The sequence below is a fragment of the Artemia franciscana genome, chromosome 5, assembly GCF_032884065.1.
Source record: "Artemia franciscana chromosome 5, ASM3288406v1, whole genome shotgun sequence".
Lineage (NCBI taxonomy): Eukaryota > Metazoa > Arthropoda > Branchiopoda > Anostraca > Artemiidae > Artemia > Artemia franciscana.
The window spans coordinates 34802239-34817343 of NC_088867.1; the positions used below are offsets into that span (position 1 = coordinate 34802239).

General features: G+C 34.3%; 1 protein-coding gene and 1 long non-coding RNA gene across 3 annotated transcripts in view; both read left to right on the forward strand.

Moving 5' to 3' along the window:
• Positions 1-492: 492 nt before the first annotated feature.
• LOC136027322 (uncharacterized) overlaps positions 493-15105 on the forward strand; it is a 49650-nt gene continuing 35037 nt past the window's right edge. Inside the window, exons 1-3 of one of the 2 annotated variants that reach the window (XM_065704447.1) lie at positions 493-549; positions 9659-10157; positions 11556-11784. In XM_065704447.1, coding sequence (XP_065560519.1) covers positions 9684-10157; positions 11556-11784 — 703 coding nt within the window. In that variant the 5' untranslated portion in view covers positions 493-549; positions 9659-9683. The remainder of the gene's footprint in view (positions 550-9658; positions 10158-11555; positions 11785-15105) is intronic. The other variant, XM_065704448.1, reaches the window with a different exon arrangement.
• On the forward strand, positions 12481-13825 carry LOC136027321 (uncharacterized). The gene is made up of 2 exons (XR_010617573.1): positions 12481-13432; positions 13464-13825. It is a non-coding gene; the product is annotated as an uncharacterized LOC136027321 (long non-coding RNA).

Here is a 15105-nt window from a genome sequence, read left to right on the forward strand (position 1 = left end):
CAAATGCTTCGGTAATGTCTTTATCGGTCTTTAAAGTGGTTTCCATTATTGTGAAATAGGGGATTTTTGAATTATAAGTTTTATTATTGCAAGCTATTCGATTTATAAGCAAATGAATTTTACTTGAAGGAACAATATTGTCAATTTTGGATGAAAAGTCATTCCAGGCTGAGCGCTTAGCCTTCAAAACTGTTTTCTTCGCTAAAGCTTCAGCCTTCCTCAGAGTAATGAAAGTTTTTTGGCTTGGATACATCCGGATAATGTTTCCTACTTTCTTTTTGCTTGTAACTGCACTTCTGCAGTCTTGACTCCACCAGATGTTGTTAGACTCCTTTAACAAAGAATTGGGCATTTGGCCAGAGAGTTTCTCGATTGAGTTTTCTGCTGCTGTTAAGAGAGTTTGCTTAGATTTTGGCTTTAATTTCAATATCTATATCTAGGCTGATAAAAGAGTAAGCAGTGCTATCTGATTGATTTTGACGTCTGATGACCGAGAGCCTATAATTTAAATTAAATGCACATGGCTTTGCAAATGAAACTTTAAGTAAGGTAAAATTAGACACTATTGAATGATGATAGGTGGTGACGATGGGATCCATAAAAGTATTAGAGTCGGTAATAATTAGAAAATAATGGAACTTTGGCAAACGTATTAGTTTTAAACCTTTAGTCAATCCCCTCCCCTGGAAAACTATGTTAGCCTAGGCCCAATGATAAAGCTTTTTACAGGGAAAAGTTATTGTAAACCTGAACCATAGGTCACTTTTTAAGGAAGTCTTAAGAAATACAGAAAAGTACTTTAAAACAATCATAAATAAGTTTAGCCTACTTACATATCTGATTCCTAAAGGTGCATTGCATCAATTTACCCCTCCCTTGTGATGGATGAATATACAGCCTACTATGTATTTTCTACAGTATATTAAAGCATTAAAAACTAACAATTACAATAAGAACATTGGTGAAGCAGCAAAGAAAAGAGTAGGCCTAGACTAGTGCTACCATAAAATATAGCCTAGGTTAATGAGGGAATATATAGCCTAGCAGGCTGCATATCTGTCCATTAAGAGAAAGGTATGGGCAGGGTCAAGGTAAAGTAATGTAACTTTAGGAATAAGATAGCCTAAGTAAGTATTTGTGATTGTTTTGAAGGAGTTTTCAAAATTATTTTTTCAAACAGTTCCTCAAACTCTTCCTCTGGAAAGCTGTATGTTGGTATCTATGCAATAATACAGGTTCTTATAGGAAATTTACTTGATAAATCTGAAGCCCAGGAGTATGTTTAAAGCAGACTATAAGACATTTAGAAAACCACTTGCTACTTAAATTAACTTAAACTAAATCAACTACTTACTCTTCTTATTGCTAAAGTGCTTTGCTTCACTTTACCTCTCCTCTCCCTCATGACAGACAAATATAAAGCCTACTAATGTATTTTCTATAGTATCTTAACATAGCCATCACTCACTGTAGGAACACTGGTCAAGCAGCAACAAAAAGAGCAGACTTAGCCTAGTAGGCTACTACTATATAATATAATGGGAAAATCAAGTAGTTTGAGGCATCTTTGTTGTCTCAAACTACCAAGCCTAACATATAGGTACAAACTGCCTTCAAACTTATCTTGACAAACATTGTTGCTGATTTATTCTTGTTTACCACCACCTCTTCTACCAGGTGTCCCTCAAAGAAACTGTCTAAGATATCATGCAGGCTTCACCAGAGAAATCAGTTCTTTTCAAACAGAGTCACCAGCCTTATCCATTAATGGAAAAAGATGGATAGGTCAAGGTGAAGTAATGCACTTTTAGGGATGTGAAGTAAGTATTTATTTATGGTTTTAAATGTGGTTTCAGAACTTTTTGGTTCTTGCTTTATATATGTCCCTGTGCTTTTGGTTTCCTAAAATTCTGTAAAGTTAGCTTCTGAGCATTGAATCAGAATTCAAAGTGTATACAACTGGCTTAAATTGGATATTTTATGACTTTATTTAATCAGTAGCCTAAGCTCTTTTTACATCAGAAATTATGAAACATTTCAAAGATCTGCTATAAGCCTGTTTTTGTAATAATATCCAGTCACTTTGAACTCTTATTTTGGATATTGTGCTCTGCTCTCTTGGATTATTAATGGTGCTAACCTAGTCCACCCACAGACTTCTCTCTTACTGTGCCTAGTCATTTCATTTTACTCTTCAACAATGGGCAAGAAACTGATTTGGAATGCAGTGCCAAATTTCTTGTTTCAAGCAAGAAATGTGGGGATTGCTTATATTGATATTGCATAAACTTCATGTGAATTTTTTGCCTCTGATTTGAAAATTCAAGCCAAGAAATTCTTGTGGATTGAAGCTGCCATTTCTACATTTGCTATAGATAGACAAAAGATGACTAATAATGTTAGAGGTATTAGATGTCTTGATCTCTCTGATGAATTGTGGTCCTACTCTGTTTTGTCATTTTTGAGCCTGATGTGGTGCCTGTAGTGCCTGGTGATACAACTGCTATACTTGCTCAGAAAGTCAATGAGTTATGCCTAAAGTTTAATAATCTAGTTGATTCTGAAATGCTCAGGGCTAGTGTTGGTTTGTTCCATAATGGATCATCCCAGGCTTCAAATTCAACCTATGCAGTAGTCTTGAAGAACCAACCCAAAGATCTTGATAATCCCATATTGCAAAAAGACTTTCTTAGTAAAGTTTGTACCAATAGTAATGATTTTATTATTGAATTAAAGCCCTTTAAGGATGCTTGGTTGCTTTTTTTTTGTATGATAAAGATGCTGCTCAGTCAGTATCACATGCTCTCAAAAATAATGATCAGTCTTTGAATTCCACAGTGAAAAGTCCATCATATTTTAGAATTACTTGCTGGACCCCTGAAAACCTTACATCTGATGATATTATTTAGCTAGTAGGAAACTGCTCTGAAGCTAAGCAGCTAGGTAGAACATGCTCCTTTCAAATCAAATTTGCTGAAAAGGCACATCTTGAACAAGCCTCTTGTGAAAGTTTATTGGTTGGACACAAGCACCTATCTATTAGCAAGTTCAAGTTTCTGCCTATGCAATGTTATAACTATGTTATAATTGCTAATTATATGCTATATAATTATAACAATGTTATAATTGCTGAGGATAAGGCTCCGGGTGCTGATAGTGTGATAAATAAGTTTCTTAAATATGGGGGCTCTGAGGTTAGGAACAAGCTACTGAAGATTATGAATATGAAAATCTTAATTAAACCACTGTATAAGAAAGGTGACAAGAGTGAGAGTTGTAATTATTGAGACATTAGTCTGGTCTCTGTAGATAGCAAATTACTTAGTAATATGATATTTTTTAGACTAAGAGATGCTGTAGACAAAGTTTTAAGGGGAGAACAGCGCGGTTTTAGAAAAGGTAGAGGACATGTCGACCATGTTTTCACTCTTAGGTTAATAATTGAGAAGTTCCTTTGTTGTCAAACACCTTTGGTCCCCAGTTTTATCAATTATGAGCAAGCTTTTGATTCTGTTGATAGAAGAGCATTAGCAAAGGTCATCCTTATATGGTGTACCAGAAAAATACATTAAAGTGATTTGTGCTATGTACATTAATAATACTGCTGCAATTAAGGTAGGAAATGAGGTTAGCAACTGGTTTTGTATTAAATCAAATTAATTTGAATTAAGCAGGGTTGTGTTCTATCCCCCTTTATATGGATCATTTTGATGGACTTCATCTTAAGGAGCACATGAAAGGCAATTGGAGACCACATAATGAAATGGGGAGGAAAAATGCTTCTGGACTTAGATTATGCTGATAATTTAAGCATATTAGATGAAAGTGTGAGCAAAATGAATGAATTTTTAGAAGTTTTGCTAGTTCAGGGTGCTAGAATATGCTTGAAAATTAATGTGAAGAAGACTAAGTCACTAAGGCTAGGAATAAGTGAAGATGAAAAGGTGATGTTGGATAACAAAAAGATTGATCAGGTTGGCAGCTTCACCTACCTTGGTAGTATTATTAGTAAAGATGGTGGGAGCAGTGAAGATGTTAAAAGTAGAATAGCTAAGGCTCAGGGGTTTTTTTCACAGTTAAAAAAAGTTTGGAAGAATAGAATGATAAGTCTGCAAACCAAGATTAGAATATTGGAAGCTACAGTGATGACAGTGGTCAAATATGGCTCTGAAGCATGGGCGTTTCAAAAAGCAGATGAAAATTTACTAGATGTTTTCCTGAGAAATTGCCTACAGATTGTTCTGGGTACCCAGCTGACTGACTGTATTTCAAACAGTAGGTTGTACAAAAAATGTGGTTCAATCCTGCTTTCTAGGGCTATAATGAAAGAATGGTTGAGATGGCTAGGTCACATTCAGATGAAGGATGACAGGTTGCCAAAGATTGTCCTTTTTGGCAAACCGTCTGGGGCTATACGGAAAGCAGGTCGTCTTTGTCTAGGTTGGGAGGATGTCATAAATAAAGATTTAAAGGAAATGGGAACTTCCTGGGAGGGTGTTAAGAGGGAGGCCTTGAATAGATTAGGTCGGAGGAGGAGCGTGCGTAGCTGTGTTGGCCTCAGGCGGCTTGGTGCTGTAGTGAGATATTAGTAGTTGTAGGAGTAATGTTATAACTGTCAACAATTCAGTCACATTGCAAAATTGTATAAGAATCCTCTCAAATATACAAGATGTTCTAGTGATCATCCAAAAGCTAAAGACAATCCATACAAGAAACCAATTAAATGTAGCCTCCAAGGCTCAGCTGACCACCCTTCATATGCATTTATGTGTCCAGTTGCATGGGCTATAATTAATAAATGACTGATTCTACAATCCAAATTTTTTCCTGGCACATTAATGGTAGTGTTTTAACAAAGCAACCTCTTCTAGAAAAATTCATTCAACATGAAACAAGTTTTAAGCTTTTTGTTCTATGTTCTATTGTTCTTTTTTTCTGTTTTGTTTGTTTAAAAAATGGGGCTATTCCAAGCTGGGGGGTGGGTGGTACATGATGAATCCTTGTTTGATGGTAATTTGAATTTGCCTGAATCCAGCTCTGGTGACATCCTCTCTTTGGGTGAGCAACTACTTCAGCTTCAAAATGATCCAATTGATTTTTTAGTTTAAAAAGTAATTCCATAGGTCAGTGTAATAAATTTACACCAAATCCCCATTTTTCCGCTGTTAGTAAGTATATTTCAGATTTATATGAAGTTTCCAAACAATGTTGTAGTTTTTCTATGCTTCAGCTAAACGTTCAAGGTCTTTGTGCTTTATTTGATTAGTTAAGACAAATAGTACACAGTGGCTATCTCATATCTGATTGTTGGTAATATATACTAGTCTCCCAATATGGGGTCTGTGACTTCTTTCCTTCAAATTCTTGATGAAGTTTTGGAAGCAATCCAAAGACATTCATGTGAAATTGTCATTATGGATGACTTCAATATTAATTTGTGTGACCATAGGTCATCTTTGTCCTTGGATTTTTCCCTCAGCTATGCTTGTTTGTGGCACACTACCTTTAGCATGTACTCCAACTCACATAACTGATACTACTGCTTCTTTGCTTGATAATGTTTTTTCATTGTTGACTTTGGTGCAAAATTATGTATTGATGAGTGATATCTCAGACCATTTACCTGTTTTTTCCATGTATGATTTTTGTGACTCCTTACCTAGGAGGCACCAGGGAACTAGTTTTTCTTCTTTAAAATTTAAAGACCAGGAGTTGGCTCTTCTTAGACCATGGTTGGCAGATCATTTGTGGGGTATTTTTGAAAATGAATCTGATGTAGATTCGCTTTTTAATTCTTTTGATACCTCTTTGAAAAAAAATTATATTGGATACTTGTTATGCATCCCAGTTGAATCTGGGATCAAAAAGAACAACCCCTTTGAATCCATGGATGACTCCTGGACTCTTTAGGAGCTGGAGTGAAAAAATAACTTTTGGAAGGCTTACAGGTCCTCTAAGCCATCTTCATGTAATTATCATTTTCAAATTTTTAAACCTTATAGAACAGATTACAATTTGCTTTGCCAGAGGACCAAATTGTAATTTTACTATAGTAAATTCTCTGCATGTAGTAAAGACATCAAGAAAACATTGCAAATAATCAATTCTGTTATTGCGCCATCTTCTTGGCCCCCTTCTGTAGCTTCAAGTGTTTTGAAGTAAAGTCATAGAGGGTGAGCCAAAAGCGCAAGACACATTTACTTCTTACTTTGCTAATATTGGGAAAACTACAGCCTCTTCTGTAAGTTCTTCATCCTCTCTAAATGATTTTAGGTGTTATCTTGGACCTCCTTGTCTTAAATCAATGGCTTTGAATCCTATCTATGGGTTTGAAATAGCCAGAATTGTTAATGGTTTGAAGGGCTCTTCATATTTTGGCCCAGGCCATATTTCTACTCTTCCTTCTTCAGTTCATTCTTCCTGTTATTGTTTCTGTTCTTTCGAGACTAGTCAATATGTCTTTTGAAAAGGGTGTCTTCCCAAGTGCTTTAAAGCATGCTCGTGTTATTATACTTTTTAAAGGTGGATCACGGAATGACTCTGCTAGCTATTGTCCTATATCTCTCTTATCAGTGTTTAGTAAAATTTTTGAAAGCTGTGAAAAGCTATAAGTGCTGTGAAATACACTTATAGCTTTTACAGATTACAGTACTCTTGGCACAGCCAGTAGAACTGAGTCCAATCTCTGTTCAAATATGATTGCCCTTTTTGAAAGAGTTACTCAGCGGTCATATTAATTATCTTGCCTTAAATGTTGGAAAGTAAAAATTTTCTTATTTTGCAAAGAGTTTCAAGGGCTTGTTCTGGTTTAAATGAAAAAATCATGTATTGAGGGGTTCTCTTAATAGGCCTAGGGATCGTTGTGTTCGATTCCTAGGCATTTTGCTTGATAAAAATCTCTCCTTCAAGCCTCATATTAACCTCATTAAAATGAAAGTCTCCAGAAGCCTCGGGATCCTTAAAAAATTGAAATACATTTTTCCAGGCTCAATTCTTGGACTCCTATTCTACAGCCTAGTTCAGCCTTATGTTTCATACTGTTCTATTATTTGAGGTCAACTTTTCCCTTATCACTGAAGCCACTTTCAAAACATATGATAAAGCATGGACTCTTATACAGGATACTTGCTGTTCCCTGCTTAAACCCTTGCTTGACTTGAGATCTCTCTATTTTCACCCTTGTGCTTCTTTTAATTTTTTGATGTTACTTGGCCAGCTTCCTGCTGCCCTATGTAATAATATTTTTTTTTATTTCCAAGCAAGTGACAAATTTTTTCTGCGCTTCCAATAATTTACAAATACCTTATACCCTGTCAATATGGTCTGACTTTAAACCTCTGATAGCTTGTAACATGATTTGGGAACAGTCCTCTGGAGTCAAGACTTTTACAAAAAGACTTTTTACAAGATTTTTTCTCGAAATGAATTTAGTTAAAACTTTGGGATAAGAATCTTGTTCAAAATAATCCATGTTTCACATAACAAAGCCTCTGAAGTTGACGCACCCTTGTATGACCTAAGGTCAAGCGTTGCATGTTATTACCCAGGGGCATAAAAGGTTTTATGGAAGGGAATTGTCGTACAAGCTTTGGAAGAGGATCTGTAGATTTGTAGATCTGTAGATGTAGAAAAAGTCTTGTTGTCTTTGCAGGGCTGCCACTCATTTGGTATCTTCTAAAAGTATGTTAAAGATTTTTTTTACAAACAATTAATTTTTTCCCAATTCTCTGATGAGTTGATGCCTGCGGATTGGTTTTGTACTTTATTTGTGTGGGTGGAAAATGAGAACGCTTCAATGAGAACACTAAAGCGACTGGATAAAATTTGCTTTGGATTTTTCCCTGAGATATTGCACAGACGCCCTTTTGACTATCTGGTGGCATGTAGTTTCTTTTGATTTAGTTTTACATCTCGTTCACATATCCCTGAAGTTTTAATTTAATCCTTTATTTTGTTCCTGAGGCGTTGTATCTGTGTCATTTTGACAACCTGAATGCACTTAAACTCTTTTGATTGAATTCAATAGTAGTAGTAGCAGCAGTAGTCACAGTCTGAGTAGTAGTAGTTGCAGCAGTAGTAGCAGTCACAGTATCAGTCGCAAGTAGTCAAACTTGCATGTGGTCGTAGCCACAGTCGCAGTTGCAAGTAGTCCCAGTCGTAAGTAGCTAAAGACGCAAGTAGCTGTTTCATTTACAGTCACACGTAGTCGTAATTGCAGTTCCAAGTGGTTGCGGTTGTATTAAGATGTAGTTAGAGTCACAGTCATAAGATGTCAAGAAGCGTAATTAGGCTATGGTATTCACCTTTTCAACATCACTTCTTAAGTAATAGCAACATCACCTATTTGGTATTCTCTGTTGGTTTCATGTTTAGCTTCAATGTTCATTGTAGCTTCTATTCGTTTTATTTTTTACTCTTCATTTGGTAAAATTTTTGCTTTTTAACCTCGAAATATTTTTTCTTCTGATGTCTGTCAGTATTCCTTTAGGTTTTTTTTACATGTCACCAATAATTTTTATTTTTCCTTCATAAACCTGTGCTTGCCTCATTATTGCTTCGAGGACTGAAATATTTCTCTGATTTTCATTTAGGTGTGCTCTCTAAAGCTTTTGATTCGGTTTGCCACACTCAATTATGACATTCTTTTTACCCTACATGGCACGATTTCTTCTGTTAAGTTTGTCCTTCAGTCCTGGAAAGCTAACTTATACACTTGATCTTGGTTAAGGGAAACTTTTGTTGGGAATATACCCATTCGGTCTGGTGATCAATAGAGTTGTCCTGTCTTCATACATTTTTTGTGTGTTTGTTGATTCCGTGCTTTCCCGTATGAATCCCTCATAGTTTACTGGCAAAACAGATCTACAGTACCTAATACAGATTATAGATTACTTATTAGTCGTGCTAAGCTTAGCCTAGCGAAGTCGACCCAGCTTATGTCTAAGCTCTGTATGAAAATAGGCCTGAAGCTGAACTCTATAAAGTGAGAATATTTGATCTCGAATCCTGAAGACCGAAGTGACGGTTTACTAATCCCAAACTGGGATTTATTCAATCTCTTATGACCCCTCCATTCTTTTTCTGTAAGGTTTACGCCAATAGTAATATATGGGATATAAAATTTTTGAATTACCATTATTGTAAATATTTATCAGACCTGGCACCGCTACTGTTGTTTCTGTATTTGTTTAGTCTTTTTAGTGTTATTTACTATGTTTTTTTGCATTTGTGTCTAAGCTATACGTTTGGGTTGTTTGTATTTTTTCTTTTCCTTTTTAGTGTAATGCACTACGCTTGCTCTAAGGCAAAAGTGGGTTGAAAATAAATTTTAGTGAAATAAAATCTTGCGTGTTCATGTTCTAATAACCTTTGAATTTAATAAAATGTTTAGTTTGATGCATGATGTGTAATCTTTGGCTGTTTTCTAATGTTTAAATTTCCTGTTTCATCTCTTTCATTCTTTCCAATATTTCAAATCAAACACCCACCATCAGCAAGTTTTCTTTTTTTCTAAGTTTATATCTTATTTATTTTTGTTATCAATGATTCTTCCTTGCTCTCAACCAATTTAGGTCGAAGTTTGATGTTAAAGTAGCCTACTGTGAAATTTTTACTCCTAAAAAGAAAATTATTTTTATTTGTTTTCAATTGTTTGTAGGATCCAGACTTGGCAGAATTCCAAAATGACTGAGCGAAGAGTCACTCGAAACGCTTGGTCTCGTAATAAAAGTTGCCTTGCTTTAAAAAGGGATTTTGAAGAAGAGTCTACATCTGAAGAAGAAATTGAAATTGATTTAAGTGAATGCATAGAAGAAGTAAGAGCTAAGAAGAGATGTGAAACAAATGAACAGGAAACAATGATTGAAAATGAGTATGTCTCTACAGTTATTGCTGCCTCTTCAGCTGACGAGGAAGCTGAGAAAGATCCTAAAGGCACAGAAGAAAACAAAAAAGCCGATGATGTCGACGTTGGGCATTTTCTGGCAACACCAGTTGGAACTTGTGACCCAAAAAGTATTTGGATGTCTCGGCAAGTTGGAAGGCCGAAAGCTAGCCGATATATTAACAATCCAGCAAGAAGAAGGCTTCAGGAATTACAAAGGGTTGTGAAACTGAAGGAAAAAAGGAGAATCTCAGAAGCTAGAAAAAGAGTCACTGTAAGTCTGTTTGAGATAATGAAGATCTGTTTTTCGTTACTTTTACGTACTGCACGCATAGAGAAAAAAAAAAGAAAGACAAGTATTTACAAAAATATCAGCTTTTGCCAGCACAAAGAATAGCTCGTTTTTTTTTTGTTTTTTTTTTTTTGGCAATAAATGATTTTGGTATTTTTTCTGCATATATGGGAACCTCTTGTAACTTGAACTACTCGACATGAATCAACTACTACTTCTGCCAACTCATCACATCATTAAGAAGCTTTTGGTTGACAGAGTGGTGAACACCGGTCCTCTTCTTCAACCTCCTCAAATTGTCTACTTTGACGACCTCCCTAAAAATATCCCAGTATTGTAAGTCTTAGTTAGATTTTTCTCATCGATATTTTCAGTGCTTCGCATTATAGATATATGAATTTTTGATCCAAAAAGAAGGCCAGACAATGCGTATCATCAAAACTTAGTTAACTAAAAAAATTTCCTTGGAGGAGGGGGGGGAGGTTATAAACGTAAAATAGGTGCAATTTCCCCAAGGAGATTTCTCGTGTTTGCAAGTATGATTACCATATTCTCAAGACTTAAATTTTAAAGTAAAAAGAAGAAAACGAACAAATTCTCATTTTGTTTTGAGAGGATTTAAAGTCACCTATGAAATCTTCTCAAATATCAGCGGGATTTTACAACGTTTGTGAATTTGCCAGATTATCGCTAAGGGTATCTACAAGAAAAAAACAAAAAGAATTTCTAGTAAAACTTTGAATAGTTGTGGCAGATTATCGAAAATGCTGGGAAGATGCGAAAAAAAAAATCTTGTGAAATCTCAGTAAAACTCTGTAAGCAGTTTGCTTGCCCTTTTGCAACAACCTATTTTTTTCTGTCTTGTGGCAATTTCGGGCACGCAAGAAAAGTCGTCTCTCAGCCAGTAAAAACAGTTGTTTTGTCTAAAGCTGTTGATAGATTTTTTCAGTAGAAAAAAAAAGTCTAACTGGCTTCATCTGTCCTATCCTATATCTTTATATAAACCTTTTTGTTATTATGTATTATTATAGTATTATTTGTTATTATGTTATTATGCACAATACCAGGACATTCTGCTACAGAAAAGTATATCTTGTCAAAGAGCAGAAAATTTAAGTTTTTATCTGTAAATTTTTCCCTGGAACTATTATCGAACTAACACTAATGCACTGATAACAAGTAGGATAAGGTTGGTAGGGGGAGTTCCGTGCACCCCTTCAATCTGCCCATACAAAAGAAATTGTATCCCCCAAGCCAAAACCACCATACGTTCGCTTTTCGGTAGAACCAACGTATCCCAATATCTAATTGTACAGCACTTTTCAGTGCTCCCAAAATAGGCACGTAAATAAAGTATTTCACATCTTATTTTCACTTCAGGGCACAGTGGATGAACAAGGGGTTGAAGCCGGCACTGAAAAGCTTACTAGAAAAGGAGAATTTCGTTCAAAAGTGGAACTGACCAAATATTATAGGAATGATGTGTATACTTTTGAAGAAGTCACAGCAATACTTCAAAAAATTGAAGATGAACATGGTGTCAAATTCAACAAAGTCGGACATTCAACAAGCTTTAAATCAGCGCTTGAAGAATATGTTGAAAAATACGGTATGATATACATACCCTAAATAATAATCAGCTGTAGCTCTCTTCATGCCCCAAAAGTTTCAACTTTTCCCTTCACATTTCCTGATTTATCATAGATATGCCTTTTTGACAGCATCAGGTGTACATACTGTTTTTTATTTAATTTAGTATCCCCAGCATAATGTCCTAAGTTACAAGGCAATACCCTTAGTCGTCCATGAAAATAAAGTTAATTAGTCAAAATCTAAAATAATCTATAAAACCTAAAATAAAATAAAATATAAAACTCAGAAATTAAAAAAAAAATCTCTATGCACAATTGATGCTACTATGATTTACTTCAATGAGAACACTGAAGCGACTGGATAAAATTTGCTTTGGATTTTTCCCTGAGATATTGCACAGACACCCTTTTGACAATCTGGTGGCGTGTAGTTTCTTTTGATTCAGTTTGCATCCCAGTCACATATCCCTGGAATTTTAATTTAATCGATGATGAATATGGTGTTATATATATATATATATATATATATATATATATATATATATATATATATATATATATATATATATATATATATATATATATATATATATATCTATATATATAAAAATAAGTTGTTTGTGGGTTATGTCTGTCTGTCTGTCTGTCTGTCTGTCTGTCTGTCTGTCCGCATATGACGTCTGAATTATTTCATCATATGAAGTATATACCAATTCAAAAACGAAAGTATACAAGCTGATGTAGCTAAGTTGGTAACGCGGTATGTTCCAGGTTCTAGGTTCGAGAGATTCAAGGTTCGGACCTTAAATACAAAAGAAGAAAAAAACTAAAAAAGGTAAAAACTACAAAAAAACTAAAAAGGAAAAAAACTAAAAAAAAAAAACTAAAAAAGCTAGAATACTAAAAAAAAACTAATAAAAGTTAAAAAACTAAAAACTAAAAAAGAAAAAAACTAAAAAAACGTAAAAACTACAAAACTAAAACCTAAAAAAAACTAAAAAAAAGGTAAAAACGAAAAAAAACTAAAACGAAAGAAAAACTAAAAACTAATAAAAAAACTAAAAAAAACTAAAAACTGAAAAAGAAAAAAGACTAAAAAGAAAAAAGAAAAAAACTAAAAAAGCTAAAAAAAAAGGGTAAAAACCAATAATAAAACTAAAAGACACAGGGACACAACTACAATGGCGCGTAACTAATATTGGTAGAGCGTTATGTTTCAGGTTGTAGATCTGAAAGGTTCAACCCTGAATACAAAAGAAGAAAAAAAACTAAAAAAGGTAAAAACTACAAAAAAAAACTAAAAAAAAGAAAGAAAAACTAAAAACAAAAAATTTATTTCATAAACCAATTCAAAAACGAATGTATTCAAACCCGAGTAGCTGAGTTGGTAACGCGTTATGTTCCAGGTTCTAGGTCTGAGAAACTACAAAAAAAAAAATAAAAAGAAAAAACTAAAAAAACTAAAACAAGGTAAAAACTACAAAAAAAACTAAAAAGAAAAAAACTAAAAACTAATAAAAAAATTAAAAAAAACTAAAAAAGAAAAAAAAGAAAAAAAGGAAAAAAACTGAAAAATAAAGGAGAAAAACAAAACTAAAAAAAAAAACTAAAAAGGTAAAAACTACAAAAAAACTAAAAAGAAAACAGAGAAAAAACTAAAAAAAGGTAAAGAAAACAGAGAAAAAACTAAAAAAAGGTAAAAACCAAAAAAACTAAAAAGAAAAAAGGAAAAAAAAACACAAAATTTATTTCATCATATACCAATTCAAAAACGAATGTATATACAGACCGGGACACAGGGACACAAATGACGACCGGGACGCGGGGGGGCACAGGGGGATATCTAAATGACGACAGGGGCACAGGGAATGTTCGATTAGCAATCACCATCAACTCACCATCAAAGCTCAAGGGCAATCATTAGAATCATGAGGTATAACTAAAAAAAACTAAAAAAAGGTAAAAAACTAAAAACTAAAAAAAAGACCAATTCAAAAACTAATGTATATACAGACCGGGACACCGGGACACAGGGAATATAAATGACGACCGGGACACTCAAAGAGAGATTACAGACTGGGACACCGGGACACAAATGACGACCGGGACACAGGGAAGAAAAAAGAAAAAAAACTAAAAAAAAAGTAAAAACCAAAAAAAAAAACTAAAAAGAATATAAATGACGACCGGGACACAGTGACACAACTACAACGGGGACCCGGGGGGCACAGGGGGATATATAAATGACGACGGGGACATAGGGAATGTTCGGTTAGCAATCACCATCAACAAAGCTCAAGGGCAATCATTAGAATCTTGAGGTATAAATCTGAATACGGATTGTTTTGCCCATTGAGAATTATATGTTGCATGTTCAAGAGTCGGTAAACCTGACAATCTATTTATATGCACAGACAATGGGACAGCAAAGAATGTCGTATATTCGTAAGTTTTACGTAGTTAAAAACATATATATATATATATATATATTCACAGGTGGGACATAGGGACACAACTACAATGGCGCGTAACTAATATGGCGCGTAACGACTTACGCGCGTGGGGGGCCTGGGGGGGGGCGTGAAGCGCCCCCACCAACTAGGTGTTGGGGTGGCGCGAAGCGCCACCCCAACAGCTAGTATATATATATATATATATATATATATATATATATATATATATATATATATATATATATATATATATATATATATATATATATATATATATATTTATTTATATATATATATATATATATATATATATATATATATATATATATATATAAACGATGGCAGTTTTACATGTGGCGCCATCTCACAAAATAGGAGAGGCTGCCAAATATAAGGAGAGGTGCAGCTAGCTCAAAACCTATATTTGCAGGAATTTGAATTTGTTTAATGCCTAGATATGATTAAATATTGTAAACTAACAGCTAGCAGCATATTATTGGCATAATCGCCCTGCATAAGCTCAATAATCATGGTTGAAGCGGTGCTGCAACCTAGTAAAGGATGGACCACAGCCCATAGTAACCCAAAAAATTAAAAAGTGTGTTTTTAAAAATTGGATAGTGAGAAAAGATTGCCATTTTAACTGATTCTAGAATGGTACCTATATTTTCGATTAGTCTTAATAGTAAAATCTTATTTCGAAAACAAATTTTTGGGAATTTTGAGAAATAGCCTAAAACATCTAAAAATTTTGCGTTGAATCGAAACGAAAAGAACAGCATTGGGATCGCCATGACCGAAAACTCTATACAAGAAACCCTTCAATTCCCGTGAAAATCGAGCAATATTACAATTTAAAATGAACAGAAATAGTTCTGTATATGG